Genomic DNA, 16,725 nt, shown 5'->3' with positions numbered 1-16,725 from the left:
ACCAATGCAAAACCTCAATTTAGTGTAAATGGTACCATGAGAATGCACATGTGACTGGAACAAGAGTGCAACTCTGAGCAGACACAGGATGGAGCCCTTTGGAGGTCCGCAATGGTAAATGGTCTGTATGTACTTAGAGCTTTTCTAGTCTTAATGGCTTTAAAGCACTTTACAGCACATTTCCACCATTCACACACATTCAGTGCATCCATGTGCAGAACCTTCTCTTTATACATTACTCATACACTGCCAGCACAGCTGTCAGGAGCACCTCAGTTACTTGCCCAAGAAGACTTCAGCATTTGAAATGGAGATCGAACTGCCGACCCTCTGGTTAGAGGACGACCCGCTCTTTCTCTGGAGGCACAGCTGCCCCCAAAGAAAGTCAATATAACGTCCTAATAAGGATAGCTGAGCCGACCTGTGTGTGTGTGTGTGTGTGTGTGTGTGTGTGTGTGTGTGTGTGAGAGTGTGTATATGCATATAACCCACCCCAGTATTGGATGCAGCACCAGGCAGTGTGGTTTGTCCAGGCCTTGGATGACAGCATTTTTAAAGGAGCCGTCTAATCTGGCGACGTTGATCTGCCTCTTATTGGCGTCGTAGCTGGTCCAGAACAGGTTCCTGGACACCCAGTCCACTGCGAGACCGTGTGCATTGGGCAGATCTGAACAACACAGAGTCATTAATCAGATAAATTCATAAATCAGAGAGAAAAAGGTGAAGAACTGCAGCAAAAGACATTTTCACCCTTCACTGACCCCCCCCCCTTTTTTTTTCACTGTTGCTAAGCATGTTCAGATTTTCACTGAAGCACATCAGCTTACTGTGAAAACTGTGGCAGATTTTATACTCAAAAATTCAAGTAATATTTGAAACAGTGGTTTGCTGATTTCACACAGCGGTGGACAAAGACAGGCTTTATCTGCTTTTTAATTAAGATAAACTCTATAATTTGATTGACTCAGGTGACTTTTCTAAAGGAAATTCCTAAAAGAATAATGTAAAATTGACTCAAATATGAATTTCCGTCAATTTCTTTGTTTTTCGCAGCATTACTCTGACAAAGGCTTAATGAGAACTTTGGCAAGTGCCTGAGCTCTGACTGGATAATTGCTCTTCAGAAAAGGCCTTACTGAACAATAAATTGTAACTTTCTATACAAATATAGATTTGTATATAGATTGATTTATATAAACTCCATTTATTATTAATTCCACATCTGTTTTGAGTCTCTACTGTCAGGAATACTTTCTGAAAGCTCCTTATTGCAAGATGAGACTGTTGGAATGAAAAGTGTCTTCATGTGTATGAATATATGAACATACCCCTCATGAAATTTCACATTTAAAATCACTAGATCTAGATTTTCATTTGGCTCTCCACTACATTGCACACACTCATAAATATCAGTCCCCTAAACATGTCAGATTTTTTTTAATCAAGCTCCATAAATTAGTTTCTGAGAAATCAATGAAAATGTTGAAAAATGCCCAGAAATCTCCCGATGTAAAAGAAAGTAAATAAAAATCCTGGATGTGCTTTCTGATCCGCAACTAAATGTGATGGGTTCGTTCCCATACCCCATCCTTACACCAAGTTTCATTAAAATCTGACCAGTAGTTTTTGCGTGATGCAGACAACAGACAAAAACATAAACTTGTTGGCAGAGGTATATCTATAAAGACTGAAAACAAAAAGTTATGTCTGCATTCTGCAAGGTTAACTTGTCCGTACCAGCAGAGACCACAGTCTCAACTCCAGTGCCGTTAATGAAAGCTCTCTTGATGGTCTGAGTGCGGACATCGGACCAGTAGATGCGGTGCTCCAGAGCATCGTAGTCCACCACTGTCACGTTGTCAATGTCTGGCACAGTGAAGGAGATAATGTAGTTGTAGTATGGGTTGTCGATGTCCACTCCTCTGATCTCGATCTGGCGGGCGTAAAGCAGGAACTGACGAGACTCTGCAGAGGGGAGGGTATAAGATATTGACTTGCATCCTTCAGTAAATCTCTAAAGCTTCAGCACTAAACGAGTGCAATCAAGAGTTAAACGCTGCTTCAAGTCAAGAGTCAAATACAGTTGTACTAACAGTTAATCCAATTGCATCTCTGACTCGGACGATTGCGTCTGGCTGGGTAACTCTGCGCTGCAGCCGTGACAGCAGAGTGCATTCAGTCAGTGCAGATACATTGCACAGCTGGATTGGTCTCAACAGACCTATCAACATTAAACTGTGTGCAGCTTAAGTGATAGACAGGAAAAGTGGGGGAGGAAAAGAAAGGGAGACGGGGAGAGTAATGACGGTGTCAGGCTGCATCGGTCGGACCAAGCGAGGTGGGCGATGTGGAAGGTTGTGGCCGATACCTGCATCAGACAGAATGGGGCTCTCCATTCCATTACCCCTGAAGATAATAGAAAGTGCTGCCCTGAATACTAAACTCACACGCTGAATAAACAGGCCCGCTGTCCCTTTTCACACACAGACACAGCGAAAAAAAGTCCAGATTGTTTAATCCTCTCTCTCTCACTTGCACACATATTAACACACATAAACAAAATGCACAGTAAACAATTCTGCAAGGACAGGGATTACAATGGCATTCAACAAGAGTCTTACCCAGACAAGCAGCTCAAAGGGCTCAGAGAGGAATCAAAGTATGTTGTCTACAGGCGCTGCATTTAATTACACAATTTAATACATGTGTGTGCGTTCATGTTTACCATAGCATGTGCGCTTGTCAGGGCCCAGTTTCATGAGGTGAGGGCAGGAGCACGAGAACGTCTGGTTGTAGTTGATGAGACAGAGATGAGAGCACGGCTCCTTTCCATCTTTAGCTGCACACGGGTTGGGAGCTGGGGAGATGTGGGAATGAAACAATAACTCAGCATGTTTTTACACAAATTAAAAAAGACATCTATTGCACTTCTATCCTTCCTGGGAGAGATACCTAACTTGCGACTCTCCCTGAGGTTTTTTGTTGTTGTTTGTTTTCCCTCATCTTAGTCGAGGGTTAAGGGCAGAGGACGTCTCACATTGTACAGGTTGTTAGTGCCTGGGACACACTGGGTGCGTGTGCAGCTGACGTGACGCGTAACGGCTGGATTGCTTCATCTCGCACACTTTGTTCTCCACACAGGGAGCGTGTCTGCTGCACAGCTGCTACATATGGTTTCTGGTATGAGTGTTTTCCCTCAGATAAAAGTACGCCGATGTACTCAGCTCAATGCCAGGAATCTACAGTATGAAGCTGTACATCTTCTGGTCCAACAATACTAATAAGAACCTTGCTACAAAATGGATTCAGTCAACAGAAACGCCAGAGTGCTTGTGACATATTCGACAGATTCTACACAATTTTTACTCAACTTTGCTGTGACAAGACCCTGAATCTCTGGAAGACACTAAAACTAAAAACCTAAAACTAAAACCTGATAATATAGGCGCCGAATGAAAAGGAAGATGTTCCGTGATGCTCAAGCAATCCGAGTGTAAGCCCTAAAAGGCAAATTTGATGCCTTAAACGAACACACTGGTTGCATTTTTCTGTACCAGTATTATTTCAGACTGCAGCCCCAGAGTATGTGTACGTCTGTGTTTCTCACCCTGAGGCTGTCGGGATGGATGGTAGACCTGGAGGTCAAAAGGTTGCGTGTTGGTTCTCTGCACTACTGTGACATTGCTCCCCGTCCACTTGTTGGCCTTGGCCAATGTGTTGGTCCTCCAGTCTGTCCAGTAAACCTCTCCCCCGTACATGGTGACGGCGAAGGGGTGTGACAGATACTCGTGTCCCCTCAGGACCTCGATGAGCCCAGAACCGTCGTATTTGGCTGAATAAATGGCATCAGATCTGCAAACAGCACAATCCTCAGTTAGATTTCTGGGCATCACTAAAAGATACTTTTAAGATGTTTGAGTGTGTTCATGTGTCTCCTGTGTGACCTGGCATCGATCCAGAGGATTCGGCGCTCGAGATAATCCACCGTGAGTCCATTGGGCCAGCCTCCATTACCAGTCTCCTTATGGATGGTCTTCCTGCCTTCTCCACTCATGGACGCAGCTTCAATCCGTGGCAGGCTGGCGTCCCAGTCTGTCCAGAAGAGGATCCTGCAACGCCACAACATGGAGTTATTCAAACATTAAGGTATAATAGTTGCAGCATGAGTGTGTAACCACAGGCCTATTTTTACTGCATCCAAACATTTAGCCTTTGAGATGCTGTTAATGAGTTTGGGCTGATATGAGCAGGAGATAAAATGAGCAGTGCGGTTGTTACCCGTCCCGAGGGTCAAGGGCTATAGCTCGAGGGTGCTCCACCTCCCCGGCCAGCAGTGTAGTCCTCATGGTGCCGTCCAGCTTGGCCACCTCTATCTGATCCAGGTTACTTTCCACCCAGTAAATGTTTCCTGCGATCCAGTCCACAGCCAGACCCTCGGGGGTTGCCAGTCCATACTGGATGACCACATCGAAGCTAGTGAGAGCTGAAAGGGAGGAGGAGGAGGAAGAAGACAGGAGAGACAATTACTCTTCTGTTTTATATATAGACATGTTGTCTTTCTTTTCTTTCTTTGCCTCTTTGCAATTCCTTTTTCTTTTTTTGCAATTCCCTCCCTCCTTCGAGCAATGCCATCTTTCTTTCTGTCTTTCTATCTTTGCAATTCCTTTCTTTCTTTCTTTTACAATTCCTCCCTCCCTCCCTCCCTCCCTTTCTTGGTTGTTTTTGTATCATCCCTCGTTATGTAAACCTGCTGGAGCTCAGATCTAATCACATTTCATTTTGCTCCTCAGTAAAATAAACATCCCTTCAGGCCACTTTAAGTTTCTTAATGAATCCACACAGTATTTAATGTATTATACAATGTATGAATAAAAGCTTCTAGGACTGGGATCTGCTGATGGCAGTGTTTCAGGTTTTACTGTGAGGCACTGATTCATTTGGCTTCAACATTTACAAATCATGTAGATGCAATCAAGTTATTTAGGTTCAAAGCTAAAATTGCATCACAAAGTGTAATTCCTTGACAATGACTCGATGCTATGTTTCGGAGACAACATACGTTAATGTAATAAGCAGAAACAGAAATAAACGCAGAAGTGGCAGAGCAGGGGTTTGATAATGCATTTCCTGAATGGGCCTCAGAGAATGTAAATGTGTGGTGTCCTGCAGGACTAAAGAAACGTCTTCAGTCCCTTTTCAAACCCTTTTATTCCCCTTTGTGTCTCTAATCAGTGGGACATGTCTAATTATTGCAAATGAGTCTGTAGCAATGAAATCACACACTTGCTATATGTAGCCTGTTGGCACCAATTACTAACTGTTACACACAACAACCACATACAGACATAGACACATGAATGCAACATGAGCATGTGAATATATGAACTCAGTTGCAAACACTCACCGCCGTTTTCCGACAGCTTCCCACGATAGATCTTATCCTCCACCACGTCGGTCCAATAGAGGGCGCTCTGGCTGAGATGGAAGTCAAGGGCGATGGTGTTTCTCAGGCCTGGTACCAACACGCTGAACTCTCCCTTATTCAGATCGATGCGGCGGATCTCGTGGCGGTTTGAGAAGATGATGAAGGGCTTGAAAGGATCTGCGGAAAAAGAAACGGAATGATCAGCGGCCATCTTGAAAAGTAGTACCAGGCAGATGAGTTAAAAGATGAGAATAATGCAAAACAGCTCTGCTGGAAAACGCTGCAGCCATGTTCCTGTGCAGTGTGTGAAAGAGGGCATGTGTTGAAAGAGGCTCTAATCCTGGGTAATTAAAACACAGTGTAAGTAAGACAGGAGTTATCTGCACCTAGCAGGCAGCCATGCAGGCAGCACGATGAATGACAGGGTGCTGCTGGAGAGTCTCTAAGACCAGGCAGTGGAGAGCACAGTCATACACCCATGTTTCCTCATTGGCCAGCTGATGCATTAAGAACTATACTCATTATGTAAATGAATTTTAAATCAAGTCATACATTATAATGGAATAAGTGAGATTATTTGAATAAAACAATGACAGATAATAATTTAAAACAGCATCCAGGTCTTTAGCATAACTGTGGCTTCTCCAATCCACACTGTTCCTGCTGCACAACCTCAAACCCACAACACATTTCTTGACTCTACAGTGACAACAAAGCAAAGACGCCCATCACATCTTCATTTCCTTCCCAATTGTGCAGCTACTTTCAGTCCCATAACTATGTTTTTTTTTCTATGCATTTATTTTTATTCATGAGCTTTATTCAACACCCTGCACTCACACACACTTGAGATTAGCTTTGTTCTGCTTGTGCTCAAACTGTGCGCTTACACTCAGATATTTGGTTGCGCTCCAGCTTCAGCTCTCCTCTTGTGTGAAAACTCTGCTCTTGGATTTTTTTGGGGTCTGTCAATAGAATGCCAGATGTGAATTAAATTGTCCTGCCATTGTTACGTGTGTGTTAGCTTTACTTCTGAGTGGAAGCTGTTGTAATAATAAATCCATTGAGGGCAGGACTGCATGAACCTGGTTAAAGTGAACGCCTGTATGGGACTTGTTTACTGAGACAAGTAAAACTCAGTGTGAGCACAAGGACAAGAGCTGAAACTGGAGCACAGCAAATCTGTCCAAGCAACAATATATTTGAGTGTAAGCGCACAGTTTGAGGACAAGCAGAGCAAATCTAAGCTCCAGCAGGGACTATTTGAGTGCGAGTGCAGTGTTTTGAGTGAAAGCATTCAATCTAAACATGAAATCAATAAGTCCTGCTCTTTAATTCAAGGACCTTTAATAATGAGGGGAAAAAACCATCATATCAAAGTTCAGCTTCTTCACTGGTCTCTTTTCACTCCCTGAACCCTTCGTCCAGATCATCCTCCCCTCCTCCACTGTTCCTCACCTGTGCTCTTGCAGTTCTCCATGTCAGGCTCCAGCTCCCAGCCTTCGTAACATGAGCACTTCACACTGAACTTGTCCTGTTCACAGCGTTGACTGCACTTCAAGTGTTTGGCACAGAAACTCTGGATCTGACAGGTCTTATTGTCGGAGCCTAACTCCATGCCGAGTGGACAGGAGCAGATCACACCCTCGCCAGGGGCCACTGTGCAGTTATGGCTGCAGTCCCCATTGTCCAGTGAACACAGGTCTGCAACACAGAGAAAATCAGAGGATGACTGATGCATGGAGCAGCTACAAAGACCTGTTATCAAACCAACCACCATCTGTTTTACTCAGCCTGGCTACTGTTGTGTCTCTTACCACAGAGTTTCTCATCAGAGCCATCTGGACAGTCGTCTTTACCATCACAAAGTTTCTCTGACGGCAGACAGATGGTGGAGTCGTTGGCACACACATGATGAGAGAGCTTACACACCAGCGCCTCACAATTGTCTTCGTCTGAGTTGTCCTCACAGTCACTGTCGCCGTCACACACCCAGGCTTTGCTGATGCAGCGTGCTATGGACATAAGGCAGGGCAACTTTAAAAACAAACAAAAACTAACTTTGTGTACCTCACACAGAACTTAGTTTGAAGAGTGGCCTCCTCACCAGAGTCCCTGCAGCCAAACTTGACAGCTGGATCACACATATGCGTGACCCCCTCGCAGTTCTTCTCGTCGCTCAGGTCCATGCAGTCTGTGTCACCATCGCAGCGCCAGCGAAGGGGGATGCACAGGCTGTCCATACGACACTGAAACTCGTCGGTATGACAACCACCAGGAGGACGTGTGGCTGTGAAGAGAAAATCAATATTAGACTCAAAAATGAGATGGACTTCAGTCGTTGCCTGCATTAACCCATTCAGCACACACAGCCTTGAGCAGAGACGATGTGTCATATTTAAAAAAAGGACAATAAAAACGAATGAGAAATGTGTTTTGCAACACGTTTCAGTAGCAGATTCTAGGTCAATGTTTTTGTTTAAAACCCAGAGCTCATTCTGTTTTAACTGTTACTAGAAGGATAATTACTACTAGATAAAGAAAATATCATGTGTTGTTATGATATCAGTCACTTTAAATGACTCACTGTGTTACCCATTAGACTGGTGCCAGTGTGACTAATAGGTACGAGGGACCGATTACATCTGCTGACTGAAATGTAAACACAAGTTGTGATTTTAGCACAGAGCGTAAATCATGGAGTAAATGACAGGGTAGAGACTCAACCACCCACCCATGATAATAACAACCCCCCCACCACAGCTTTGAACCATAACTATTGTAAAAGCACCAATGGCAAATTGTTTGTGAATAGTGGTTAATAATTGGAGCTTTAGCTTTTATTTATGACTAGTTACTCAGAGTTATTCGTGTTGACCAGGGCCTCTTCCGGATTTTTCATGTCCAAGTGTGGGGTCAGGAGAAATGTATTATCATACATTCTTAGTGAGTTGAAGCTGAGAATTAATTGCAGTCAGTCCCATCAGCTGCAGCAGCTCATATTTCTACACAGAAACTATAACTACGGCCATGCATGTCTATATACAGATGTTAATACATACCGTATATATTTTTTTCAGGTTCAAATCGAATTAACTCAATGTAGACTGCAGTCTGGTCTCAAATAACTGCTATTGAAACAAGTCTTTTCTTGGTCTAATGCACCATTAAACCACAGCAGGTTGAGTGTTACATTTCATTACATTCTGAATTGCTTCAGTCGTCACAATTACAGGTTATGGCAAAATCCTGCCAGAGTGTAGCAGGATCAAGGACAGGAAGTCAAAATCAAGGTGAGACCAGTCTATGAAGCAAATGAGGGCTAAAAAAAACCACAAACCGTAAAAGCAGACAGACTTTAGTAACAAGATTTATTAGATAAACTAACTGCTTCTATCTTTATATAGAAAGGTGTGAAAATATCCTAAACCAATGTAGTTTTAAAATAAAACTGTTGAGCAAATTTAGAACTAAAATTACCACACCGTGGTTATCTGCCTTTGCCTATCAGTGCAGTTCAGTCAACGTACATTTATTTCCCCAGATTAATGAGGTCACCATGACCTTTGACCACTAAAATCTAATCAGTTGATCTGTAAATCCAAGTGAAAAGATTCCCTGGAGGTGTTCAACACATTTTTGTGCATTTTGTGAGGTCGCAGAGACCTTGACCTTTGACCACCAAATTCTTATCATTTCATCCCGACAAATGTGAGGGAAATCTCACAAAGCGTTCTTGAGATATTGTGTTCACCAGAATAGGACGGACAGATGGACAACCTGCAAACATTAAGCCTCTGGCTGCCGCTGGTGCAGAGGCTTAAGAAGTATTTCAGAATTTTTCAGGATTCCATAAAAACATTTCGTGCATACAGTCATCTGCTGCATTGAAGAGATTCCTCACTGTGAATGTAGCAGATACCACCTGACGGTGCAGATTAAGACACTGACCCTGATTGGTGCAGTTTGCATGCGTCTCGTCGCTGTAGTCCCCGCAGTCATTATCTCCATCGCAGGTCCAGTAATCCGGTATGCAGCGGCCGCTATTGCATTTGAACTGAGCGCTGGAGCAGGAGTGACTACAGCCTGCCTCATCACTGTTGTCCCCACAGTCATTATCTGAAAAACAAACACAGTCAAACAACACCCACACTCTCACAGTACACCACTGCCTCAGAGGGAAAGAAATAGTGTATCAATTTGCAGAAAGTAATTACTTCTTCTTTTTACAATTAACACAGTGAAAGTGACTATGAAATACAAATGACAGAATGTGAGAGATGAGAGTTCAAATAATGACAGAAACTGCATAGATCACACCATGCACCATGAGGGAATGTACCCAGCTGATACATTAAGCTTGGCAGCAGAGCTTCAGAAGCACTTTAATGTCCAAATATGAATGTTAATGTTGAGATCTTACAGTAGTTCATTATAGCTATTATTGAAATAAATCTAAGTTCTGTAGATAAACTCCTATGATCATTAAACTTGCATCCAATTAAATCTACTCAAGTTTCAATAATTTAATTGCCAACACTGCAAATGCAATTTGAGTTTTCTGTGTATTTAGCTGACTGATAATGCATTTCATTTTGTTTCAGACCTGTGTGCAGCAGAATAAATAAACGAATTGCAGCAGTTTTGGCCTCAGCTTGTGGCCACGTTCAATTAGCAGAAAAGCAGCACTGATCTCTCTCTGTTTCAACTCCTAAAGAGCTATAGGCTATAGCGTCATGGCCGTTTTGGTGCATGTTGATCTATGCACTAACCGGGCAGGTTTGGACAATGCAACTCATCAGAGCCGTCACCACAATCCTTTTCTGAAAGACAGAATCAACGGAAGACAGCAGAGTGGGCGAACGGCACAACACGGAACAAAACCAACAAACACATAACAACAACAAGGGCAGGAGAAAAGGTGAACACACACCAACATACAGGGTGACAATAAAAGAGGGGTGTGTGCCAATATGAGGCTGGGAGAAAAACATGCAGAGAAAAGTGTGACGCAGGGAAGCGAGGAGACGCTGAAGTAGAGGGAAATTAAAAGCAGACACTTACCATTATCACAGCGCCAGTTAATGTTGATGCAGCGTCCGTTGTTGCAGGTGAACTGGGTGAGGGGGAAACATGTGGGGTAGGCTGTGGACAGAACGAGAGGTCAGACATGTTTGTCTGCGTATGTCTCCTAAAATCTGCAAATGTCAAAAATGATCTCGACAATCACAAGTCACCCTTCAGCAGAGGTGGCAAAAGTACACACATTCTTCACACAAGTGGAATTACAGATACTTGTATGTCTACATATTTTTGCATAATATAACTAAGTATGTGTACTCTGCTACTCCCCACCTCTGCCCTACAGCTACTGTATATTGTGAGGATAAGTTGACAAACCACAGGAGGCGGGTTCGTCCGACCGATCTCCACAGTCATCGTCAAGGTCGCATGTCCACGAAAGAGGGATGCAGCGCCCACTAGCACACGAGTACTGATTGGGCGGGCAGGTACGAGCTAAAATAAAAGACGACACTCACGTCACATGTGAACAAAAATGGTCAGATTCTAGTGTGTGGGTACTTTTGTCTGCGTACCTGAGCAGGTGGTGTTAGACTCGTCCTCGTCGTTCCCACAGTCATTGTCGCCGTCGCACAGCCAGCGCAGAGGGATGCAGCGGTTGTTCTTGCACTTAAATCTGTCTGTGGGGCAAGTGTGCTGGTCTGGAAGAGAAGAAAGGACGCATTGAATGTCAAGAGGGGAAACGGAGGGAAAGGGAGAAGACATGTGAGGGTGGTGAGGAATGAAAAGGTGAAAGAGTGGAGAGTCGTGACGCTGTGGCAGATATTCTAGCTGCGTTGGACTGGATTTCTGTTTTTGTCAGGAATGGGAACGTGTCTGTGCTTTGACCACAGACAGACAGACATGCAGACAGAGAGATTTTCCAGATTCACAGACTCTGCTACATTCCTCCTCGTACATAAACTCACACACTGTGTACTCGCATACACACACAATTTGTGCATATAAACACACACGCACAATTTAGAGTCCGCTCTCTCATTTCATTGTTGGCGTCACCAGGCTGTCAAATTCAGACTGCCAGAGGTCATTTGACTCTGTCCCAACAAGAGTATGGAGTTTCTTTCCTCTTTGTATTCAAGAGCGTGCTCTTTCATTTTGAGAGCATTATTTCTTCATTTCACATTCAGATTTGGAAATGCGTCTCCTAAAAACCATGCACTCGCTCTCAGATAGTCTCTGTTAGTGTGTAACTAAATCTGTTTGTCTGCACTCAGAGTCCTTCTCATCGCAGCCAGGCTGCTACTGTGCCCTCGAGGAACTTCTGCTCTCAGATTTCTCCATCTTGATCTCGTCTGGATTTTGTTTTTGTGAAATGATCCTGTCAAAATGACCAAACCAATAGAGAGGTATTATGTCTATCAATGAAATCGTCACTGTTTCATTGTAGGTAAGTTCACTTTATATGTGTGTGTTAAAACCTCTCTGACACAAAAATGAGCTGGTATATGCAGGTTTCTTAAATGCAAGTAAATGCGCTAAAAAAGGCTTAAACATCGACAGTAGGAGTTTGGGTTTCTTTTTTTCCCTCAGTGCATCATTTTTAACGTCACAAACGCACCAACAACTGATGCACTCTCTCACCTCGCTCTCTTGCAAATTAGCATGTTCACCTGTGTGTCTGGTTTCCATCACAACCGATCAGAGCCTGAACTAATAAATAACTACTGTTCATTTGACCCAGGAGGGAAGGTCGATCGTATCTATTACTATTGCATATAAAAGGCCAGATGTTATTGGGAGTTAGTGGGTTTTTGACCAGTGGAAAAGGGGCTTTAGAGTCTGGACACCAAGACCAACCTGTCAGATCAGGTCCAGATGGACGGGGCTGGGTTTGTACAAAAAGTTGGAAATTATATTGTGGTTCAGGAAAACAAACAGAATGCCTGTCAGGTTTAGGTTGGGCTCCGTTAGTTTTGTCCTGGGCTTGGTCGGATTCCTTTGTGGACTGATCCTCACTCTTCTGCGCGTTTGTGTGTGTTTAACTCACGGCACAGCTCAGGAGCCTCATCACTGTTGTCCAGACAGTCATTGTCTCCGTCACACTTCCAGCGCTCCTGGATGCAGCGGTTGTTCTTGCAGGCAAACTCTCCAGGCTGGCACTGAGGAGGGGGCACGTAGGACGGGTTGGCTGTGGAGGGAGAAGTGGAGGAATAACAGAATGTGAAAGAGCTCACAGGCAGGATAGAGTCTTTGATTTCAAAACGCTGCAAAGGGAAATGCAGGGGGGTTGTGGAAAAGAGCACTTATAACTATAAAAAGTTTGCCCACCCATACAGATAAACCTGAGCTGACCAGCAGCTAAGTGAAATTCAAGACATACATGGGAAAGACAATTATGAGAGCAACAAATAGTTTGTTGATTTATATTGTGTCGTATTTGTCTTATATCTTATATCTATCTTTCTTTGACTTAAGTGGGGCTAGGCCACATAACAAGAACACCTTGATGCTCTGGCCCTCACACAGACTGTGTAACATTAAGCTGCTGTAATTGTGGTCTCCTCTGGTGTGTTCACACATACTCAGTCCCTGTCACACAGCTTGACTCATCTTGTCCACCATACTGGTAATAAAACTATGTAAATATACCTCCATGAGGAAAACATTTATTCATATTGGCCTTTCTCTTGCACTGTAGAGTTTAAAACTGTGCATTTCTAGTGCAGTTTGTTGCATGTTTATTCACAGTCTCTTATTGCATATATTTATTGTTTATTACAACATTCTATGGTGTTTTAATTTATATTAAGTGCTATGTGACTTTTGGACAGATTCTCTGTTAAATAAATGTAACTTACTGAATTCATTTCAAACACATAGACCTACAATGCATCATGTTTGTACCTTTGCAGCTGGTGTTGTCGGCTGGGTCTAATATCTGATCTTCTGCACAGGCACACTGTCTGCCTTCTGGTATGGCCAAACACAGACTGCTGCAGCCTCCGTTGTACACACGACATGCATTAGAGCCTGTGGATGAATGTACACATTTTTGTCATGGCTTCTGAACAAACGTACATAAATGGTTGAATAGAAGCCCGATCTCTGTGTGATGCGCCGCGCGTTACCTTGCTGCTGCTGAGCATCGTACATGCGGATTTCAAAGATGGGCGGTCGCTCATTGCGCAGCAGAGTAGCGGTGCTGGTTGTTGTATCCAACTTGAAAATGCTGCCGCTGCGGTACTCGTTCCAGAACAGGAAGTGTTTATAGTGGCACAGACCGAAGGCGTGGTTCAGTTCCTGACCTTCGTACACCGTCTGGTGATATGAGGAAAACAAAAAGATGGAAAAATGTGATTATGGTTATAAACCCTGCCTCCTCCATATTAGCAGATGGGACTTGGACCAAATTAAAAAGTCAAAGTACACTTAAATTAATTTTGTTCATTTTCCACTACGTATGGTTTTAATAAGTTATTTGAAGCTATTGGGGGGCGGGGGGACTTGCTATAGCGGCTCTATTACCCAATCATTACTGTGACTGTGGCTCTTAATGTGCATGTTCGTTTGCCGGATATTTCAGCTTCAGTTCTGGGCAGTGGGAGGATGTGTAGTTCGGACGTAAATTTTTTTATAAAGTCTTTTATATAAATTAAAATTGCACTAGGTAAAGGCCTAACGAGTGTCTAAGCAATAGTGTTATAAAAAGCAGATCATAAATCTATGAGGCCCTAAAATAAAAATATCATGAAACAAAATATCATATTTAGCCACAAGGACTGACCAGTAGTTAGAAAACAGACCCTGACTGCATGGTGACGGACCACCCACAGCCTTCCACTGCTTTAAAGCTCATTCATAGCTGCTCTGAATAATATCCCGCTCTCACCCCAGTGAGCCGCTCCGTCTCTAGACTGCAGCAAAAGGATTCTGAACGATGGCGGACGGCTGACCTTGCGCTCTGAGCTGTTGAGATAGACCATCTCGATGCGGTCGTAAAAGGCGTCCACCCAGTAAAGGATGCCCTGTGGGATGTCCAGACTCAGGCCGTTGGGCCACAGCACAGTCTTGCTGGTCAGGAACACATTCCTGTTGGAGCCGTCCATCCACGCCCGCTCGATTTTGCCTCGCTTGCTCTCCTTGGGGTCCTCCTCCCAGTCCGTCCAGTACATCCACCTGAGGAGGCAACAGAGGGACTGGTGAGATGAGTGCACATCTGAGATAGCAAAACTAAAAAAAAGGAGTAAAGTTTGTTGGAACATCTTGAAGAAAAACCTGGTATTGACAGAGGCACATCTAAGCTGCCCTCATTTAATCTGCCCACAGGCCGAACCAGTGTCACCAGGTACTTCAGGAAGAGTCAATCTCCACCTGATCTCAGCTTAGCCTGTGAGCACTGCAGCTCTGACAAGCTACATTAAGCAAAACTCTAAACGTCCTCCCCTCTGCTGGAATATGACTGACATTAGCATTAACTTTTCATGCTTCCTTCTCCATCTGCCTCTTCTTCTCCTTTTCTGCAAAGTCCTACCTCCTCCTCCTGCCTCTTTTCCTCTCTCAACCTGATTGATAACAGGCATTAGTGCAGGCAAGTGTCTTTCCTCTGAGGATTGTGTGGACACACACCACCCTGTCTCTTGCAATCCACAGCGTGTGTGTTTATGAGCAAGTGTTTTTCAGAGAGAGAGAGAGAGAGAGAGAGAGAGAGAGAGAGGAGGTCATATCAATAAGTGAGTTCTTTTCACTGCAAAGATTCAGAGCAATTTGAAAGAGTGAGACAGAGATATACCTACATGTTAATAAGCTTGTGGAAATCTACCATTTAATGTGCAAGTGTCTCATCTGTTTGAATAAATAGCGAGTGATAAATATGGACGAAAGGGATTTTACATTTCAGGGTCAGAAAAACGCAGATAAAAATATTATTAATTGTTGTGAAGAGACAGTCATTGCAAGTAATAAAAGTAATGAAGAACTCTAACTGGAGAGATAAGTGAAACAGAGAGAGAAAGAGGGTGAAGAGAGATATGAGTTTGGTGAGAGGTGAGTCAGAGCTGCAAGATTATTTCATCTCAGCGATCACTCACTGTATATTGCACGGCCTCACAGACACACACTATCATACTTCATTAACCACCTCAACATCACCATCATTTCAAGTGCTGCCTCAATCTTGCACCTTTCTGCCGCCTTTTTCTCTACAGAGACAGTGAAAGTCCAGATTTTGTTTAATGATCTTCATCTTTTTTTCTGGAAGAAACAAAAACACACACCAAGCTTCATTGCTCCATGCATCGCACTTACCCGTGCAGAGGATCAACAACAATGGCCCGAGGGTGAGTCATTTTTCCTTCGATGAGGGTTTTGCGCGTCTGTGAAGCCTTTTCTAGCCGAGCCACGCTTATGGTTTTCTTGGGGCCGTCGTCCGTCCAGTACAAGTTGTCGGCCATCCAGTCCACAGCGATGCCCTCGACTGTGTGGATCCCTGAGACGCAAACACAAACTGTGAGTGAGAAGTCTGTTTCTGCAGCACAGATATGAACACCACTCACTCCAAATTGTTTGCCTAAGTCTGGCATAAATGAAAACCAAGAATTTAACTTTTTATAGTTTTAGGTTTAAGCCTTGATCTCATACTGGATCACTGCCTATTGATGCATATATAACCTTTTGAAAACATGTTTTTATTTGACTGGAAATGAGTGTGGTGCGATGAAACTCTTGATCTAAATAGTAATTAACATAAAACAGACAAATATGGTTCTGTTAACAAGGGTTTGAGCTTGTAAAATAAGTATAAAGCTTGTGGTTGTTTGTCTCCTCTTGTAAACCTGTAAAAAAAAAAAAACTAATTTACAGCCAAAATCTGAGCCAAATCCTCTAGTTGTAACTTAAATGCCTCCTTGCAAGAGTATATTCAGTGTCAAACACAGAGCGGAAAGTCTGAGTCATTGGTTTCACACAGTTTTCTGCCTTGGTTCTGTTGTCACACGATCAAAAAGTCTCTGCACCGACCTTCTTTCATAATAGTGTCCCTCTCCGTCCCGTCAATCTTCTGTCGTCCAATGATGTAGCTGGTGGCGTCGGCAAAGTAAATGAACTCGCTCTCAGAGTGGAAGTCCAGCGCTCTGGGGTTCATCAGGTTTTCTATGGGGATCATGTACTCATCTGGCACCTTGGCGTTCATGTCCATGCCCCTGATGACCCCTGGGCGACCTTTACCGTAGACCAGGAAGAGCTCGTGTTCGGGTTCTGCGGCAAAACAAGACATGGGA

The 16,725-nt window shown here is 43.6% G+C and overlaps 1 protein-coding gene across 2 annotated transcripts in view; it reads right to left on the bottom strand.

Annotated features, from left to right (window-relative positions):
- Positions 1-16,725, bottom strand: part of LOC109645270 (low-density lipoprotein receptor-related protein 1-like) — a 99,432-nt gene that overhangs the window by 29,799 nt on the left and 52,908 nt on the right. For both annotated transcript variants that reach the window (XM_069538933.1, XM_069538935.1), the window contains exons 11-30: positions 16,466-16,702; positions 15,755-15,935; positions 14,404-14,626; positions 13,579-13,768; positions 13,355-13,480; positions 12,498-12,638; positions 11,023-11,148; positions 10,826-10,942; positions 10,490-10,570; positions 9,377-9,544; positions 7,533-7,715; positions 7,243-7,440; positions 6,884-7,129; positions 5,405-5,602; positions 4,279-4,483; positions 3,945-4,109; positions 3,608-3,852; positions 2,726-2,857; positions 1,738-1,965; positions 493-667 (exon numbers count right to left, since the gene is read on the bottom strand). In XM_069538933.1, coding sequence (XP_069395034.1) covers positions 493-667; positions 1,738-1,965; positions 2,726-2,857; positions 3,608-3,852; positions 3,945-4,109; positions 4,279-4,483; positions 5,405-5,602; positions 6,884-7,129; positions 7,243-7,440; positions 7,533-7,715; positions 9,377-9,544; positions 10,490-10,570; positions 10,826-10,942; positions 11,023-11,148; positions 12,498-12,638; positions 13,355-13,480; positions 13,579-13,768; positions 14,404-14,626; positions 15,755-15,935; positions 16,466-16,702 — 3,565 coding nt within the window. The remainder of the gene's footprint in view (positions 1-492; positions 668-1,737; positions 1,966-2,725; positions 2,858-3,607; positions 3,853-3,944; positions 4,110-4,278; positions 4,484-5,404; positions 5,603-6,883; positions 7,130-7,242; positions 7,441-7,532; positions 7,716-9,376; positions 9,545-10,489; positions 10,571-10,825; positions 10,943-11,022; positions 11,149-12,497; positions 12,639-13,354; positions 13,481-13,578; positions 13,769-14,403; positions 14,627-15,754; positions 15,936-16,465; positions 16,703-16,725) is intronic.

The sequence above is a fragment of the Paralichthys olivaceus genome, chromosome 2, assembly GCF_024713975.1.
Source record: "Paralichthys olivaceus isolate ysfri-2021 chromosome 2, ASM2471397v2, whole genome shotgun sequence".
Classification (NCBI taxonomy): domain Eukaryota; kingdom Metazoa; phylum Chordata; class Actinopteri; order Pleuronectiformes; family Paralichthyidae; genus Paralichthys; species Paralichthys olivaceus.
This window is presented reverse-complemented; position numbering and strand designations above follow the sequence as displayed.